We start from the raw sequence: 20,117 nt of genomic DNA on the forward strand, positions 1-20,117 counted from the left end.
CACTTCAATTACAACAGTTCTTAATATACTGATGATGAATATTTAGAACTTAAGGTTGCAAAAAAAAGCTTCCAAGGTATCTACTTGTCTTTTGGTAATTGCTTTTGTGGTGAGGACAATGGATTACATCAGATAAATATTTGAAGCACCTTATTTTATCCCTGAATACACCAAAGAACCCCCTGAGAAAATTTCCCCCAGAACTAACTGAATCAGTATTGTGGTTATTGTAGCTTAGCCTTCATTAAAGTGAAATGTGTAAACAGTAGCAAAAAAATACATTGGTATTCAATCTGTTGCAAACATGCAGAAGGAAAGTAACGAACAGTGATTTTCATGTTGCTTTATTCAATACATGTCTTTAGTTATGCATAATTTAAAGAGCTCAACACCTTTCACTTTTAGCACATGAAATGAAATGGATTCAGCTGTTTAATTAACTTGCCTCCATGTTCAAATGAATATATGTTAGCATTTCCACAGAGAATCAAGACTAATATTTACTGCTTACCTATTCAATCCCTTGACTAATTTCTTCTTTTTATCTATTCTGAGCACATTTGCTAAGGTAATACAATGCAAACTTAATTTGGGAAGTCAACAATGTTGTGAATGAAATCAAATCTCAATTCAAAGAGCTATTTAAAAAGTATTATAAAATTAGGGAATCTGGTGAAGATCCTGAATGAAGCTAGAGATTTTGCTGAGAATATTAAGTTTCAAAATGAAAGTCTTTAAGCTGTGTGAGACAATATACCTTATTTACAGTACCTAAACCAAATAGGTCAAAATTCACAAAATTCAAATCTTGATTGAATAAAGGTATGCAATCACTCAAGCTTATGTTGTGTAAGGTTTCTTGAAAATAGAGCTTGAATCTTGCAACGTATTTTTGAGGCTTACTTACCAAACGCTTAAGCACTCGAGCAATCATTTAAGGCTGCTGATTTGCTGAATGTTTACCTCAGTCTAGGATTTTTCCCCCTTTTGCTTTGAGTGTGTGACAAAAATCTTAACCAAAACAAGAGAGGCCTCTAAATGATGGTGACCTACAACATCCTGTGACTTACACAGTAGCCTAATTACCCTACGGTATAAGTTGCAGATTCTAAATGATATTCACTTTCGGGACTATTTTTTCTCTCCACTGGTATCCTTGACACACCACCAGTATAACTTCAGGTCAAGAGTGGGAAAAAATCTCTCAAAAATGTAGTTAGGATTGCCAACTGTGGTTGAATCTGTTCCTGGAGGTTCCATCATACGACCTCCAACTGCCCCGCTCCCACACTTCGCCATTGATCCATCCTCACATCGCACTGCTTTCCCACGCCATTTGGAAAGCAAATAGACTGTTCGTTACTTGATTGGATGATTCTTGACTGTCGGTCAAACAACCGTTTTGCCCATCTCCGATATTTTTATAACTAATGAACAAAAACAATTAAAGAAAATGAAAAAAAACACTTCTTTTCAATCTCCCTATGATTTTTCTCCTGGCTTGTTCACAACACTGTCCAGGAGATTAATCTTTAATGCCTGGAGATTCCAGGACAATCCTGGAGGGTTGGCAACCCTAAATGTAGTCCTTTAATCAGCTTATTTAATATTGACTATGAGTGCAGAACCAGAAGGCACAGGTGGAAATTTATCAAGTCTGAAGTGAGACTACAGGTTAGAACTTTTTCCTGCAAAATAGTGAATATGTTGAACACACTCCCAACAAAAGCAACTAGTGCTGTGTCAGTTGAACTCCTTCCAAAAAGAAGTGCTAAATAAAGATCAAGGTTGTAGCAATGGGTGTACTCCTATGGAATCAAAGGTTCTGTGGAAAACAATGATTCTTGTACCGCTTATCATGGAAAAATTCTCCCTATCTCTTAAAGGCAAATCAAATGAAAATCTGAGGAGCCATCATACAACATAATACAATCTTCATGATCTGTATTTATAATCCTCAATTCTGTAACTAATCAGGTATTCGCCTAGCTTTTTTTTTAATGGTTAATTAATGCAACTTTTTGGGCCATAATTTGCAGTGGCAGGACATCTAACGGTGTCTGCTGTTAGTTAGACTTGCCTTTGCACATTTTAGGTTTTTAAATTTTTTGCATGGCAAGTTGCTGAAATTGTGAGCTGATAACGTTGTAGCGAGGGAAACAGGGCATCTGGGTCCTGAGTGAACAGAGCAAGCAACTGTGTATCTCCTTAACCAATCAGGTTGAAGGATTGTGAAATTAACAACACATTACTGAGAAGGAAGTGTAAATTAGAGTGGGTGAATTCAATGTCAAATCAGGTACAGAAAGAAATAAGGGAAAGAAAAATTGGATTAAGAGAGAGAAAAAAGATACAGAAAGGGAAACAAAAATGTTTTAATTTAATATTTTATATTTTTAAAATCTGCAACAACAATTAAAACCTGAAGGAATGAGACTGTTACTTAATAGTTAATTTTCAATTCCAGAAAGGTTGACTGGATGTAATTAACACTTAACTCGTCGTTGAAAGGGTACTTAGATGAAATGGACAAGACTTAACTTTCTGTGGCGAGTTTAGTTCGTATCTATCTTGCAAATACAGCAACTTCACCTCGTTCAATGCATTTGAATGGTGAGGCAGACAGCGAGATGCTGTTTTTGAGAAGCTAGCGGCGGGCTGGTGCATCTCGGACAGCAACTTTTGGATTTCAGTGTTTAACCACGCAATGCCCCACACCTGAAGTTGCTGTACCATTTGTGCATAAATAATGGCGAGCACTATTAGCCTTGCCATTATTTTGGAAGCTAATTCTGGTCCATTTTTTTAGATGGGAAACCATTCCACATATCCACTATTTTGATAGTGCTGGGGGGTAAATCCTTCTAGTGAAGTCTTATTGGAGGCTTGCCAACTGTATGCTCTAGTTCTGTGCTATTCTATGAGTATAGACTATTTGGTGAGCCCTTCTGAAATATGGAATTTGTCCCAACTATGACCATGGGGCAGAATATTTCAAGCAACTGACAAACATGAAAAATTCTGGGTCTAGAACATGGAATGATAAATGCGAAGTTTGAGAGATTATGAGGTACTAAATGACTCTCACTCGTTCAGTGAATACAGAGGCTGAAGAATATAAGTTTCCAATTTTAGCTGAGTCATCTGAGTGAGTCACTATGCAGAAAATAGGTGTTCCTGCAGCGGGAGGGAAAACCAAATTGCAAGCACGCAAAGACCTTTTGCATACCTTGTAATGCTGGTTCAAGAATGGCTTTGATAGAGACCAAGGAATTGGTAACCTGCGTGCCTTTGAGGTGAGCCTGTACATGGCATTAGTGGACAATTGTGGTATGAATGGGAAAAGCTTTTTTAACTATGATAGGAGTCAGGGGACCATCAAAGACTAGAGGGCCGTTGAAAGATTCTCTCGGACAGATTAGAAGGGACTATCTGGGTATTGCAGAGATATTAAATGAGGACTTGGCATCAGTCTTTGCTCTTGAAGACAATGCTCAACTAACAGCAATAAATTGTGCTGTTAACAGTAAAATTGTTAATATTGAAATAGATGAGGATACAGTTTTAGACAGTATAAGGAACCTTCAAATAGATCAGGCTGTCGGCCCAGATGACATCCACCCAAGTGACCTTGAAGAAATGTGACAGATGTGAGATTGGAGATGCTATGTGAGCCCCTTGCCTGTATCTTCAGTAGTTTGCTGGAGTCTGGGACCGTTCCCTCAGACTGGAAGGATGCTAATTAACGTAGTAAAATGTCCCATGGCATTTCACTCGAGAAGACGTTATCAGTGACACTCAACACAGCTTCTGGCAAAGAAGCCTGTTACTAATTCCTATTACTAATTTGATCAAATGTTTTGAAGATGTTACTGAAGTACTGGATAAGGGCAACGCAGTAGACATTGTCAATGTGGACTTTCAGAAAACCTTTAATAAGGTAACTCATAAGAGTTACAACTCTACAAAATAGAATCATGTGGAATTAGTGATAAGCTGCTGCAGTGGATTAAGAATTAGCTAAATGTCCATAGGCAGAAAGTTGTTGTCAATGGATTTGGATCTGCTTGGACACCGGTTACCACAGGAATTGGTGTTAGAACCCTTGCGCTTTACTATCTTCATTAATGACCTAGATGTAGGTGTTGGGTGAATGATCCACAAGTTTGCAGACTATACGAAGCTATGTGTGATTGTTGGGACTGTAGAGGGTGATAAACTAATGCAAGCAATTCTTGATGTGTTGGGGGACTGGGCCCGTGTTCGGCAAGTGATGTTTAACTTGGAAAAGGGCAGTGTTATCCACGTGGGCAGATCTACTGCTAAATAAACATACACCAGGGAACAGAATTAAAGCCAGTGGTGAAAGAAAAACATCTGGTAGTTATAGTGTATCACTCTAACGGTTCATGACCAAAGCTATGAAGCTATATCTGAAGCAAACAGGGTACTTGCATTCACGGGACAATTCACTACAAAACAAAACAATCCATTTTGTCCTTCTACAAGACCTTGGTTAGGCCTTATTTAGAATATTGTGTCCAGTTTTGGTCCTCTCTCATGGTTGGGGATATTGAGGCTTTGGAAAAGGTACAGAGGGGGGCCACAGGATTGATTCCCAGACAGGCTTAAAGTGCTGGGTCTGTATACTTTAGAGAAGCATAGACTCGGGTGATTTGATCGAGGTATATAAAAATAATGAAGACTAGATTGTGTTTACATGGACAAAAATTTTCAACTAGATGCTTTATTGGGGACATGGGGTCATGCTTACAAGTTACATAAGGGTAAAACTATGTTGGATGTTAGGCGGTTCTTCCTTTCCCAGAGAATAGTAGACCTGTGGAATAGGTTGCCAGCTCGTGTGGTGAATGCTGATTCGCTGTATATCTTCAAGAGATAGCTGGACCTGTTTCTGGCTGGGGCGGAGATCACTTTGTACAAGAGGTAGGTACCCTGTAAGTCAGAGTCAACACGTCTCCTGAACTAGTTTTAATCGCCTCACTGGGCCGGAGAGGAATTTTCCATTTTTTTCCCCTCAAATTGCCGTAGGTTTTAATCTTTTTTCACTTCTCCCAGGAGATTACATTGCTCCGGGAGGGTAGGGAGTGTCTCTTATGCATGTGGCATCACGATGAATGGGACAGGCTAGATGGCCAAGTTGGTCTTTTCTGCCTGACATTTTCGTATGTCATGACATGAAGAAAAACCTCAGTTGGTGAAATATATATGGCATGGGGAGAAATTTTGAAAGCAGCTGGTATGTATAAAATGGGAGGGAAACTTGGTTAAAATAGAAAATTCATGGTTTTAAAAAAAAATATATAGATGAAGGAAAAAAGATAGAGGTGAAAACATATTGGTCTGGAATTTGTTCTGAGCGGCAAATGAAAGGTGCCCTCTGCTCATTAGATTTAAACTTGCCCACAAACGATCCATGGGCTTTGGTGTGGAACTTCCCCTAATGGTGAGCTGCAAAAAGTGCAGCGTCCTCTCCCGGGCATCTGTGAGCTGTGTGAACAGGGAAAGGGTCTCTGTCCCCTCAAACAATCAGATTGAATCATCCTTGACAAGCCGCGAAGAGTCAGAACCAGGAAGTGAAAGCTAGAACAGTAAATTCAATGTCAAATCCATTAGAGAAAGCAAAATAATGCGAGGGTAAGAAATATTGAATTAAAAGACAGATAAAAGAGACAAATACATAGTAAAAGAATAAAAATTACTTTTTTAAAATCTCCAACAACAATTAAAATTGGTAGGAATGAGACTCCACATTTTTAAAAGGTAATTTTCAGTGCCAGAGAAGTTGTTTGGCAGTCATTAAGACTTTCCATGCTGTTAAAAGCTGATTTAGACCTAAACAAAAACCCCAGTGTACCCTTTACTGTGTAGATTAGTTTATTTCCAGCTGGGCAGTGCAGCAACTTCACACTGGTCCGTTCATTTCACCAGCGAGCTATCCTTCCCATGGAGCTTTCAAACGAACAGGAGATCTCAGAGCAACTTCCGGATTTGCATGTTTGACTGTGCATTGGCGCTCTCCGGAAGTTGCTCTTCCGTTTGCCCTTAAATAACGATGAGCGGCATTTGCCTCTCCATTATTTTTGGAGCAAATTCCAGGCCATTTAGTTTCGTTGACTACAAGTCAAATGAATTTCCTACATCCTTAAAATTATGTGCACCACCTATAATAACCAGCAGGGAAATCCAACAGAAGTGTGTTTTATTTTAGGCAGATTAAACTGAAGTTTTGTCTCCGTTCATTTAAAATTGTTAATGAACTCTGAAATTTGAATATTTATTATAATTAGAGTGCATACTATCGCAAGGCCCTGCTTCACACTTCTTGGAACCAAGAGATGGGGTTCGAAATTATACCGAGGGTTAATAGAGTATCAGTGCATAATGCAATTGTTTAAAATCTCCCACACTGCTGCTTTAATGAAGATGGCAACCCATTTGAATTATGTGTTTGTATGCGAGTATCCCTCAGCATGGCTTACTGTAAAGAGGTAATGTTTAAGAAAATAAAAATGTGTTGAGTTTGTCTATGGCACACATCTTTTTTGCAAACTAGTGTGGTTAATACATTTGGATGAGCAAATTACTGTTAATGTTTTGTCATGTAATGCACAAAATCCCAGAGATGTGTGCTGAACATAGTAACCAGCATCGAACAGTCTAGAAACTGGCCCACCACTGATCCTTAAATGGAAGGTTAGTCAGAAGTTTGTGATTGATCTCTGGTAACTTGTTTGATTTTAAGGATAACATAACATTTTATAAAAGCTGTAAATGATTAACATTCCATTTAATTCTCTTTGTAATGTCCATGCTGCAGATCCCCAGTGATAATTCAAGTGTTCTTTGCTGCTGTGCTGGAAGTAGAATACACGCGGTTTCTGGCTGGCAGCAGGGTTCTTGAGCTATTGACATTATTCTAAATTTCACTCAATAGCAAATCCCTGTTGTAACCATATTTCTCATGTCTCCTACGAATGTTAGTGAATCAAAGTTCATCCACAGTACAGTGCATTATTTCCTGTGGGTATGGTGGTTTTAGAACGTTGAAGGGTGCCCACTTTTAATGGATTTTCAGTAAGTGGCATCAGATTTATGAAGATTGAAACCAGCTGTGTGCCCTTCGATTAATTATGCGCTCTATTTTGCAGTGGTAATTTACCACTAACTAATTGCAGAAGATCGGATATTCTCAATGCCCAGGTCATCTATGCTGTTGTATTTTTCAGTTTCTAGAAGTAAGAGTTTGTCTTGACTGCTGTTGGATATCAAGAAGTCATAACAACAAACAATGACTTGCATTTATTTAGTGCCTTTAACGTAGTAAAACATCTCAAATTGCTTCACAGGAGCATAATCAGACAAAAAAATAAGTCCTTATATTGTTTTTTACTTTTATTTTTATGGGCTCTGTAGGTTAGTTGCCACTTTTTTTTGTATTTTTAAAAACTACCATCTATCTGACCTGAATCTTGCACCTGAGAGGGAATACGACCTCAACTCAGGTAACCACCAATGCCTCCTGCTGCAGATGGCTAGGAAGTACCACATGCCACCTAGGCACAACTGCCCACTTCAATTCTGCTTCCCCAATGGGAGTTTACACATCCTCTGCATGGCATCTCCCTGTTTGAGAACAACAGCTCCTTGCATTTCTATTGTGCTCTTAATCTACAGAGAGATGTCTGTGTGCTTTATATTGTGGTGGACAGAGTGAGGATGGAAAGGAGGGTTGAAGAGAAGGATCTCGAAGGTTTTGAAAGCAGGGAGGGAGGTGATGAGGTGGAAGTTCTGCAGGAGGGAGCAGAGAATGGGGAATAATCCAATATCAGAAGAGCAGTGTGTGTGCATAAGAATGTGGAGTGGGCGGGGTAAAGCAGATGGATTTGAAGGTGATTGTTCGGATCTTAGTCAGTTTATGGGGAGCCAGTTGAATTTGGTGAGGACGGAGGTTTGGGTGAGAATGCAGGTCAGTGTTCTGGGCTGACCGGCAGTTTGAGCATGACTTCATCTGACTTGTACTCCAACCAACATTTTAGCTTTATAATTCAGCATCCTATTTGCTTTGCTGATTTGCTTCTCTGCAATGATTGGACTTGCTGAGGGGTCAAGTATACTAAAACCCACGGATTCTTTTCAACTTCATCCTTTATCTATTTTAACACCTTTTTTTGGGGGGGGTTTGTATATTCGGTGGCGTTTTTAGGTGACACCTTTCTGTCTGCTCACTGTGATTGCCTTGGCAACGGGCAGTAATCACCAGGCATTGTTCTGTGATTTTAAAATGCGAAGGATTCGAAAATGTCATTTCCACACCACCTGAGGAAGGGGGAAGCCTCCGAAAGCTTGTGGGATTAAAATAAAATTGTTGGACTATAACTTGGTGTTGTAAAATTGTTTACAATATTTTAACACCGTTCATGGAGTACTTATATTGCCCATTTTTTTATTGCCCCACTTTACACTCATCTCTTTTAAATTTCATCTGTTGTTCTGTCAAACTCATATTTGTCTGATTCATTTTGTAGTTCCTAAGCTCAGATTTAACTGCCTCTGCTAGTTTCGTACAGCGTACAAATCTGAGTAGTTTTCATTGAGGTTCTTAATCAAACTCTGTAATGCCAATTAGAAACAGTAGGGGCCATGCTACCAAGGTGCACTATGCCATCGGGCTCTCCACTGTCCTCAAACTGTCATGGAGGTTAGTTTGGCATGAGCTTCCCTTTTTGAACCCATACTGGCTGCTGTTTACTAGCTTAATTGGCTACAACCCCCTCCAGACTTACTTTCCCATCCTCCTTAATTTCAGCCACATTAGCATTTTTTAGGGCTCTTAACCAAGAGGGTAATCTGTGTCTTGGACTGCCCTCTTAACGTTATAACACTGGAAGCATTTCTTAAGGTTATGGTTTGCGGCTACAGATATGATTTTTTCCTGGGTCTCCCTGCCCATCTGGCCACATTTTTAATCATATTTCTGCATGTTCTTCTATTTGTCCCAGTCAACACCCTCACCCCTCTCCCCGCAAGATTTGTAGCATTCTTTATTCCTCCTTATTTTGCTTCCTTTTCCTTAATTTGTTAATCCATTTGAACAATTGTTTGGTCTACATTTATTAATTCTAGGTAAGTATTTACCCTGCATGCTTGTTGTGATTATGAAGGTTTTCCAGTAGTGACTGAAGTGTTGTTGAATATGCTCCCCAAACACTTTGCTTAAGCTCTCCTTTCATTTGCCTGAAATTAACCTTTTTAGAATTGTGTATGTGACTCCTGGTCTTAGTTATTTCTGAATCACCGATCATGTTGAACTTGATCGTTCTGTGCTCATTGTCACTGAAGGGTTCCACAGCTTCACGTTCAGATTTCTGATTCTTTGAGCTTCAAATAGAATTGTTGCATTGATTTACTCCTAATGTCTTGGTTATCACTAAGCTTTCGTAGTCCCATTGTCTTAGAATTGTATAATGCATTGTAACTGATACTCCTGAAAATGTCAACAGGAGTGATTCTTACGTAGGTCTGTGTCAGTGGGTGGAGGAGCATAACATGCTTTTTATTTTTGCAGAATAATAGAACCTTATCAGGTAATGTAAGTGGCAGCTTGGCGAAGTGATAGCATTCTTACCTCAAGTGCAAACGTAGAGGGTTCAAGCCCATTTTGGGGACGAGTACATCATCTGGACAGACACTCCAGTGCTATACTGAGTGAGTTCAGTGCTACATTGTAGAAGCTGCCATCTTTTGGTTGAGACGTTAAACTGAGGCGCTCTCTGTCTATTCAGGTGTATGTAAAAGATCCAAAATTCAAAGAACAACAGGGGAATTCTCCTGGTGTCCTGGCCAGTATTCCTCCCTCAATCAACATCACCAAAACAGATTGTGGTCATTTATCTCATTGCTGTTTATGGTACCCTGATGCTAGCCAATTTGTTGTTGTGTTGCCTACATAAAGAGAGAACAAAGTTGCCTTTATATAGCTCCTTTCAAATCCTCAGGATGCCCTGAGTGCTTCATAGCGAATAGAGTACTTTTGAAGTGTAGTCCACCGTTGTAATGTAGGCAAATGGGGCATTCATTTATGCACAGCAAGATCCCAGAAACATCAATGACCCGATAATCTGTTTATAGTGATGTTGGTTAAGAGATAAATGTTGGCCAAGAGACTGAGAGATCTCCTCTGCTCTTTGAATACTACCATGGGATCTTTCATATCTACTTGAGCAGACAGAGCCTCAATTTAATGTCTCATCCAAAAGGCAGCCCCTCTGACAATGCAACAGGCCCTCGGTACTGCAGTGGTGTCAGAATAGATTACAAGCTCAAGTCTTGAACCCATGATATTCTGGCTCAGAGGTGAGAGTGCTACCACTGAGCCAAGGGTGACATGCGGCAACAGCAACGACACTTCAAAGTAATTGATTGGCTACAAAGTACTTTATGGGTGTTCTGTGGGGTGTGGGAAGTGCAATATAAATGCTAGTTTTTTCTTTCTTTCATTAAAAAAGACTGTTCTTTCAAGCAGGAAGAAATGTTTGCTTCAGAATTTTCTGTAATCTATAAAATGGTTAATATATCCATTGAAAATTAAACATCAATGTTAGCAACTAGAAAAAATCCTCACTTATAAAGTCTTACACCTGTCACTGATCAACCTGTCTGTCCCTCTATCTCTCTACAAGGACTCATTTATCATCTAAGCCATTCAAGCACTTGCAAAGGTTTCCATCAAACCTGATATCTTGACTTCCCCTCATCAGATTCTGCATTTCATTCCTAGTCCACAAATAGATTTTCCATTACCACTGGCATTTCTTGGTTTCTTTTGTTCATTCATCATGTTCCAACTTACTTGGTTATTTTCTTGATTGTTTTTGTTGTATATCATATCCAAATCAATGTAAAGATATTTATATACAAACCAGAACACTCATTAATCCAAAAGAATGCCAACATTGTAATGCATCTCATTTCAAAATCAGAAGATACATTCTCAACCTTGAAATATATTAGGGGAAATTACACATATATTGGCACCTGAACTTTAAATACATATATAAGAAATACCTAGGGATTGTTTGAGAATGACTGAGTTCCCAGAAAAGATGCTGAAGTACGGCGCCATGTTCTTATGCTGTCAGGTGCCCTTTTTTGCTGTGCCTCTGTATCCACCAACTCACAACCTGTTTTCCATTTCTGCAGAATGAATCTTCTTGCAATTTTTAAAAAATATATCAATTTTGTACCTTTCAAAAGTACATAGATCAGATAATTTCCCCAATAATGTCATTTTGCAATCTCATGTTTTAATTTTTAAAATGATGCATATCACTTTTTTTGAAAAAGCTTATAGAGTTAGATGAAGTAGGGAGGGAGGAGGCTCATGTGGAGCATAAATGCTGGCATGTTGGGCTGAATGGCCTGTTTATGTGCTGTATATTCTATGTATATGGCACTCCTAATGAAGTAAATTAATGAATCTTTTTCCACCTTGCAACTCTAATATTAATAACACCCAGTCTGCAGAATGCTTTGTGCACCGTTTATTGATTTAAAATTTATCAGATGAAGCATTCCCTGTTCAGCACTCCTCCAAATAACTTCCCTGAAGCATAATACATTTCATATCTTTTCCTAAAAGTGCAACACTTCAGATGACGAAAAAGGAAACATCAATTGGTAGAGCAATTTCTCTGGGGGTAAAAATATTTATTGAATTAAACTTTTATGCAATGCTTTTTGGAAGGGATTCAGTGATGATTATAATTCAAGAAGTAAGCTGTTAAATCACTGATTAATGATTTGCATATTTGCACAGTAATTAGAGAAGCTGCTCTGAAAATACTGTGAACAAAATCAGTAGTTGAAAGTGTGTTACAGGACAGTCACACATTCGAGCACTTCAGATGTCATGATTCAAGGGTACAAGCTTACATCATTTACATAGTTCTTTAAGCCCATGACTGTGTTAAGGCCTTGAACATTAGTCTTTTTTCATTAAATTGTTTTGGTTTGCGACTGGAATTTGGGTATTCTGTTACTGTTATTATTTCCACTGTTTTACTGTCAGTCTGCATTATGTCAGAAGAAAAGTGCTTTACAACATGGTGCTAGGCCATGGTTGTTAGCTGATTGGAAAGGTGTTTTCATGAAATAGATTCATTACCCCGATATTTATGGGGAGACGGGGGTTGTAGCGGCCGGGAAACCCAGAAATGCGGGGAACAGGGAAGTCTTGCAAATTTAACAGCAGGACCTCGGATTGAGAAGCTGGCTGTCGGGCGGGAAGGCCTGCACTGGAAGGCAACAGCCGAGGAGTGGAGAGACGGGCGGGGGTGGAATCTGATCGCGGGTTGGCCTGGAGATCAGGGGATTCGGCGGATTGCGGGGAGGGAAGCTGATCGTGGCAGGTTAGCTTGTGGGGGCCGGGGAGGTAGCATTCAAGCTCCTCCTGGCCCAGACTCAGTGCAGAACAGGCCCTTACCTGCTGCATCTAGCCATCCTCGCCTCCCATCAGCTGCCGGGTTCCTGAAATCTGGCTTGCAGAGGTTAAATGTACAAGTCTGCTAAAATCTGGGGCACGCAGTCTCATTAACATATTTAAATAACTGATCCGCCTCTCGAGAGCAGGTTACGCACCCGCCTTCGTGAAAACCGGAAGTTCAAGGCGGGTTGGGGTCGTATTTCAGATTTTTGAAATTGTAACCTCCCCCACCCCACCCCCTCCCCCCCAGCCCATCGTGGGGGGATAAAATTCCCCCCCAGCCCATCGTGGGGGGATAAAATTACCCCCATTGTCTTGAGAGGTGTAAAACCTATTTACTTGTAAACACTGTTATAGGTACAGTAAACTAATTATCACATTTATCTCTTTTTTTTGGAAAATACTTTATAGACCTCTACAGGAATCTGACAGTTTCAAGAAAAGGTTTTCAGTTTGCACGTTCAACTGTAGGTACATTCATGTGCTGAGTATTTTGAGACTATGGAAGTCTTTTCCTTTTTTTCCCTCAAAGTTTGCTTTTCTTTTAGTGACTGTGCCATCACTTCGTAAGATTTGCATTTACCTTTTTGCTAATCTGCTTAAGTCCTGGTTAGAATGATTTCTAAGTTTTAGAATATTGTGCAGCTAACAGCTACTCAAATTTTTATAGATTTATTTTGTTCTGATTCATTACTTATTTATTGTGCTAGAAGTGTACATAGAATTATCGCGTTAAATATGCAAAATATATTTATCATTTTTTAAATTTTGTTTGATGAACTTACAAATCAAGTATTTTCCATCAATTTTCAGCGATGAACCTAGAAAAATTTGTATCAAAATTCAGTTGATATACATTTGACCACTAGAGAGCAGGATGGATCTATGGTTAATGTAACAACCTCCAGTTCGTTTTTATTTTGTCATATAATATATACAGCACAGTGCAGTGAGCACATCTGCTGAATTTGTGTCTAGCATGCTTGATGAAGTCTGCCTGAATTAAAGGCAGATTCATATAAAGCATCAGGGCAAACAATGAGGCTGTTGGACATTTTGTATTGGCTCCAACTGGCTGCAATGCCTCTGCTAAACGTTGCCATAAAAATGGGGGCAAATTCTAAGGCTTTTTTTTTCCCCGAGAGAACTGGGACCTTCTACAAAAGAACACTTGCCTGTTTTTTGAAGACGTTCTTTTTTGCTGATTAGATTCTGTTAAACAATTGTGACGAACCCCCTCTGCAGTTGAATCTTTAGCAGCTGACAGCACTCACTTAAAGTCTGAAAGTTCAATTTTTCAGCAGATTCCACAAGATGCTCGTAACTGTAGCAAGTTGGGAATATGACAGCATCACTATCATGCTGCAGCTGCTTTGTGGGGATGTGAGGCTTGCCAGGAATTGTCATGACAAGCTTTTGCATTGGTTGAGGTTTCTCTGTATTTAAGTAAACAAAATTTTTCTAGAAATTGGTCATTTATTTTCTAGTTGTTTCAAATGCAGAGGATGTGTGTAAAGAAGCAGATGTTTGATTTATTGCAGAAAATAAAATGCATTCCTCGCTATCCTTCCAGAACATGAGGTTCTTAGGAGACACCTGCAGCTGAATTCATTACTCTTTTTGTAATTACATAACTGGGAGGGGGAAAAAACTCCACATATGGTATGGCTCTGTTAAAATGGTTTTGTCCTTTTCCTTATGCAATGGATCATCTAATGGAAAAAAATGCAATAAATTGTGTCATTTTGGAATTGAATTTGAAAGTTTTCCCAGACTTTGTGCCCTTGTCTCACTCTTCAAGGATTCACTTCTGCAATGCATGTGTTACTCATGTTCCCTGTTTGTAGCTTTGCTCACAGCTTTTACAGGGTCCCCTCTGGGCATAATTTTGGGTTGAACTCATCATCTTTTTGCCATAAAAAGAACTGTGCGCCTCCAGGAAAATTCTTCTACAATTTTGAGAGATAAAAATGGTTTACGGGGATAGGTGATCTATTTTATGCTATAAAAAAAATGCTACTTGTACTGGTACGTGTGTGATTAGCACACAGTAGTTTAGGACAGCCTATATGTCGACTGTAGTGTCGCTGCCTTCCAGTTTAGATGGTGACAGGTTGTGAGCCCTGGAGATTTCTCTTGCTCAAGCGACTGCTGAGTATGAGTTTTCGAATTTCTCTTAAATGATAAAACCTAGATAACAAGAACACGTACAGATCAAGACAGTCTTTTGATTTGATTGGAATCACAGCAAGTCAACAGTGTACTACTGAAGCTCTGGAGAGTCACAGTGTTGTTGTACCATGTATCGAAGAGTCAGTGTCACTCTATGAAATACAGTTTTTGATTCCATGTGTGGAGTTGCCTGAATGACTCATGAGTGACAAATTACAAGTTAGTTTGATGAGTGGAATTAAACTAATTGAAGAATGAGTCATCGTCCCCAAACCAAGGCAATTCAAAATCAGTTTCTACTTCTGTTTGCAATTCATTGACACCTGCTGGAAAGTGTGTGTGTGTGTGTGTGTGTGTGTGTGTGTCAGTCAATGTCGGTGCGAAGATTAGGCTCAGTTATGACCTTCTGACCGTCCCACCTTCCCCCCACCCCGTGATGGAATAACTAGTCGACACTCACTATCTGGGCTCATACATGTATAATTATTATTTAGGTGAAGTGATCATGTTTGTGGAACAATATCCCAGTATGAATCACCAGCTTTAGGACAAGAAGAGGGAACATTTGGAAACAAATGATCTAATCACATTCGCTGTGTTTTGGGGTTTCTCAAAATTTATTTTGATATGATATTTTATCTCCTTTTTGATTTACAAGGGTATGTGACCTTTTATTTTTTTTACACCTGACTTTTTTTCTCCTTATAGTTTCCCAGGCCAGTCACGTTTTGTGATCAAGAAGGTGGGACATATGACCTGCTCCCAGGTCTCCACAAGACTGCTACTGAGCAGGTGCCAGATAGCACATGCAAGTGGCTTGATGATGACTCTTTCATTCTCCCTCCTGCTCAGAGTTGGACTTCTCCGCATCACCACAGCTGTGATCAGGAATTCCATAGAGTTGGATTTGATGCTACGTGCGCCTGGGATATAGCGTTGACTTCTTTTAAACAAAAAAACATTTTTTGTTAATGGCAAGAGACTAGGAACTGTGGAGGAGCAGAGGGATTTGAGTGTCTGGGTACACACATCACTAAAAGCTCATGCACAGGTACAAAAAGTGATCAAATAGGCTAATGGAATGTTGGTCTTTATCTCAAAAAGGCTGGAATTCAAAAGTGAGAAAGTGATGTTCCACTTGTACAGAGCCTTGGTCAGACCCCATCTGGAGTACTGTTTTCGGTGTGGCGTTTCAGGAAGGACACATTGGCCTTCGAGAGGGTGCAGCAGTTATTCACCAGATACCAGGGCTTATAGGGTTAAATTATGAGGCTAGATTCCATAAACGTTGGTTGTATTCCCTTGAGGTTAGGATAGATACAGAGAAGCTATTTCCTCTGGTGGGGGAATCCAGAATAAGTTGGCATAATCTTAAAATTAGAGTTAGGCCATTTAGGAGTGAAATCAGAAGGAACTTTTTCACACAAAGGGTAGTGGAAATCTGGAATTTTCTTCCCCAAAAGTCTCTGGATGCTGGGTCAATTGAAATTTTCAAGACTGAGATCAACAGATTTTTATTAGGTAATGGTATCAAGGGATTTGGTTCATAAATTAGCCACAGGTTTTTTTTTGTTTCATGTTTTGTCTCCTTCACCTGCCATCCCCATACCTCCACTACTCGCCTGCCATCCCCACACCTCCACTACTCGCCTGCCATCCCCACACCTCCACTACTCGCCTTTAAACAGCCACCCAACCTCAAACAGACCATCGTTCGCAGCAAATTACCTAGTTTTCAAGAGAACAGCGTCCACGACACCACACAACCCTGCCACGGTAACCTCTGCAAGACATGCCAGATCATCGACACAGATACCACCATCACACGAGGACACCACCCACCAGGTGCATGGTTCATACTCCTGTGACTCGGCCAACGTTGTCTACCTCATACGTTGCAGGAAAGGATGCCCCAGAGCATGGTACATTGGCGAGACCATGCAGACGCTGCGACAACGGATGAACGGACACCGCGCAACAATCGCCAGACAGGAGGGTTCCCTCCCAGTCGGGGAACACTTCAGCAGTCAAGGACATTCAGCCACCGACCTTCGGGTAAGCGTACTCCAAGGCGGCCTTCGAGACACATGACAACGCAAAATCGTCGAGCAGAAATTGATAGCCAAGTTCCGCACCCATGAGGACGGCCTCAACCGGGATCTTGGGTTCATGTCACGCTACACGTTACCCCACCAGCGAACAAATGTTATCTGTTTTTAATATAATGGGTCAGTTGCTGTCTTTTCTATGTTTCTACCTCTCTATCTCTTTTTTTTGTTTGTTGTTTTTTTTTGGTGATTTGTATATTCGGAGACCTTGCAGGTAACACCTGTCTGTCTGCACACTGATTGCCTTGGCAACGGGCAGTTGAAAAAACTGTCTGTAATCACCAAGCATTGTTCTGTGAATTATAAATGCGATTTCATTTCGAGGATTTCATTTCCAACAAACGTTCACCTGAGGAAGGAGGAAGCCTCCGAAAGCTTGTGAATTTAAAATAAAATTGCTGGACTATAACTTGGTGTTGTAAAATTGTTTACAATTGTCTCCTTCAGTTAGTATTACTGGCGGTTGGGGTTGTTGCACCTTCTAAAGGATACGATGGACCTGATGGGCTTTTCTCATCTTTTTGTATGTACATTGGCACCTTTTATATGTGTCTTTGTTGACTGCGTTGTTCTTAGGACAAAGCTTTGTTTGCTAAGCTCGAAGAAAGCACTGCAGAAAAGACTGGTGAAGCATGTGGGACAAAATCAGATAGGAAAGTATAAAGTGACAAATTAAAATTAAAAAAGGAAAACAGTGGTTGCTGTTGAATCCTGCAGAGACTGGATGAATAAGGTGCTTCCACTTGTCCTGGCCTCATTTTGTCCTTTAAAAAGTTATGACAGTTTAGGTTGGTTGAGACTATCTGTTCCATTTCCCATTAGACAAATATCACAGCTGCTTACTATGTAACAACTAATGTGTGTCATTCAATGTTGTAACAAAATTACCTAGTTCATCAAAATGTAATATCTAAAAGTTAGGCTGTATAATTCAAGCTCAATAGCCTGATGTGGAGGGTTTCAAAAAGATCATCTAGTGTATTTGAATTAGATAATGTCTCTATTTATTCAAACAAGCCCATACTTTGATACAATTATTTGAGTATGACAAATTACCAAGATAACATTTTCTACTTATACTAATCCTTTTAACTCGCAACTTCAGTCCGAACTGTTACTGCAATCTAGATTGGCAGACCTTCATTGCACTAATCAGTTTATTCTATTGACCATTTTTGTGATTTTCAAGTTCAAAGGGAAATGTAGGTACGGATGACATCAGATTCTTCTTCTAACCCATTCATCACTTTGAGACATTTTGAGCCACTTTGATCTGAAGAAGATGGATCATCAACAGTACTGTCAGATTATTAAGGATATTTTCAGCATAGTAGATGTGAACTGCAAGGTTTAATACAGCAGGTTGGTGCATTAAAACTTCATTTTTATAAATAGTTTTTCCTCCCCCACAGCCAAAGTTCATTTCTCAGTCCATCTTCAGGTGGGTCTGGGGTCAAGATGGAGAAAGAGGAGTTGGGGCAAGAGACTTTAATGAGCTTCAACAATGTTGGTCTATAATCAGCCAAAGGGGGATGTGCTTGTCACAGATCAGATGAACAGTGCATTTGTTTCAAGCGGTATTTGTGAATTTTTCTAATTTAGATTTTATCATATGATTTGGTTTTAATATATCCTTCATGTGAAAACACATTAAATCTCACTTTTCACACTATGGTTGAAAATGTTAGTAAAATGATTAAACCGTTTCAAACCAGCATCAGATGTGTGCAAGAGATGATTTGACTGGGCTGTTGCTTCATGGTGCTTTTAGGCAGGCACGAAATTTAAATAATCCTAGAGTTGGTGGAGCATGTGTTAGAACGTGGGAATTTTGCGACTTGCATGCTGCTACCACAGTACAATTTCTCCAAATCTTTCTCTGTTTCCAGCAGATACGAGGGTAAAAATTGAGATATTTGCACTTGGTATAGTTGCTTCCGACTCTGTCCTGTTATCTAACCAATATTATACAGGAAAAGTGTGAGTTTGATGCTGTAGTAAAACTCATTCACTTTCCCTGTATAAATTCATATATATTGGTTAATAATATGATTAACAATAGACCATGTCTGATTTTTTGATGTGTTCTACCATCAGTACAAAGTGATTTTATATATTTATATAATATATATACTTAGTAGAAAACATAATTTTTCATTGATAAAGCACATGAAAATGGTATTACAGAACACTACCGTCTGGTTAATTATGCCTCTGGCAATGAACTGTAATACTTGTTTTCGTTCCATATATTTTCCTCACTTACCTTCAGCTTTTCTGATTTTCATTGAATAACTTGCTAGATTTATGACTGATGATGATGGGGAATGTTTTCCTTAATTGCATTTAACAGCCATTCCTTATCTTCATATTAAACAACGCAATCTTTGGCTCTGTTTCTATTATGAGTTAAATTTGTTCAACTGATTTCATGCCAGAGCCTTTGAAAAGTAAGTTTGAACAGTCCAGTTCAGTTATTGTTATTAGTTACACATATTGTACAATTCTGAAAGTTCATACAAACTTACCAACATCAGACGTAGCATGCAGTGAGCAAACAGTAAAAGGTTGGGTGGAAAAGTGTATCCAATTTCAAACTGCATTATCAATACTGAGTTTCATACCTGTGTTTTGCCAGGCACCAGACTCATTTGACAGAGGCTTGTTTGGATCAGGATTTCTGTAGACTGCATTAGAACAAGTGACCAGTCAATTGGCAATATGCATACCTTAGTATGTACAATTATTTGTTCTACAATTATAAATAGGTACACAGCAAAGTTCTCTTTACTGTCAACAACATTGTACCTTAACTTCATCTTCAATATAACATTGCCGCATTAATCTTGCCCTTTCCGATCAGTCATCTTTCTGGCCTCTGAGTGAGATTGTCATTTTAGTGCTAAATTATCGTTCAATTTTTTGTTGTGGGCCTTTGTCTGTTAGTAATTGGATTGAGAATGTCCAAACTTATTTCCTGTGGGATCCTTACTCCAGCGGGCAGTGTAGAATTTCGTCATATTAGTCTGGGCAGGATTCAAACCTATATCCTAAAAATGAAAGGACATTGTGATACCCAGAGTCGAAGTATTTCTTTGCACAGAAACTTATCAATGGCAGGGAGGTTGGTTGATGCCAGGACACTTTAATAAGCAGCTCAATATTGTAATGGAAAGATAGTAAGGTTGGTACTTTGGAAGAATGAGATTAAATCGCTGAAGGGCATTCTTCAATGGGACCCATGTATGAGCTTGTGATGCCCCAAAGATTATTTTCAATTTAAGTTTTTTTCTTTGTCAATAAATGTAGGTTTTGTATGTGCTTTTCAGTCT

At 39.3% G+C, this 20,117-nt stretch overlaps 1 protein-coding gene across 6 annotated transcripts in view; it reads left to right on the forward strand.

Annotated features, from left to right (window-relative positions):
- Positions 1-20,117, forward strand: part of slc25a26 (solute carrier family 25 member 26) — a 213,009-nt gene that overhangs the window by 91,258 nt on the left and 101,634 nt on the right. Inside the window, exon 6 of one of the 6 annotated variants that reach the window (XM_067998868.1) lies at positions 15,386-17,194. The exons of the other annotated variants lie outside the window; for them this stretch is intronic. Within the exon in view, the coding sequence (XP_067854969.1) occupies positions 15,386-15,649 (264 nt within the window). The 3' untranslated portion in view covers positions 15,650-17,194. Of the gene's footprint in view, positions 1-15,385; positions 17,195-20,117 lie in introns of those variants that run through there. 6 annotated transcript variants of the gene reach the window in all.

This window comes from Heptranchias perlo, chromosome 17 (genome assembly GCF_035084215.1).
Source record: "Heptranchias perlo isolate sHepPer1 chromosome 17, sHepPer1.hap1, whole genome shotgun sequence".
NCBI classification, from domain to species: Eukaryota; Metazoa; Chordata; class Chondrichthyes; order Hexanchiformes; family Hexanchidae; genus Heptranchias; species Heptranchias perlo.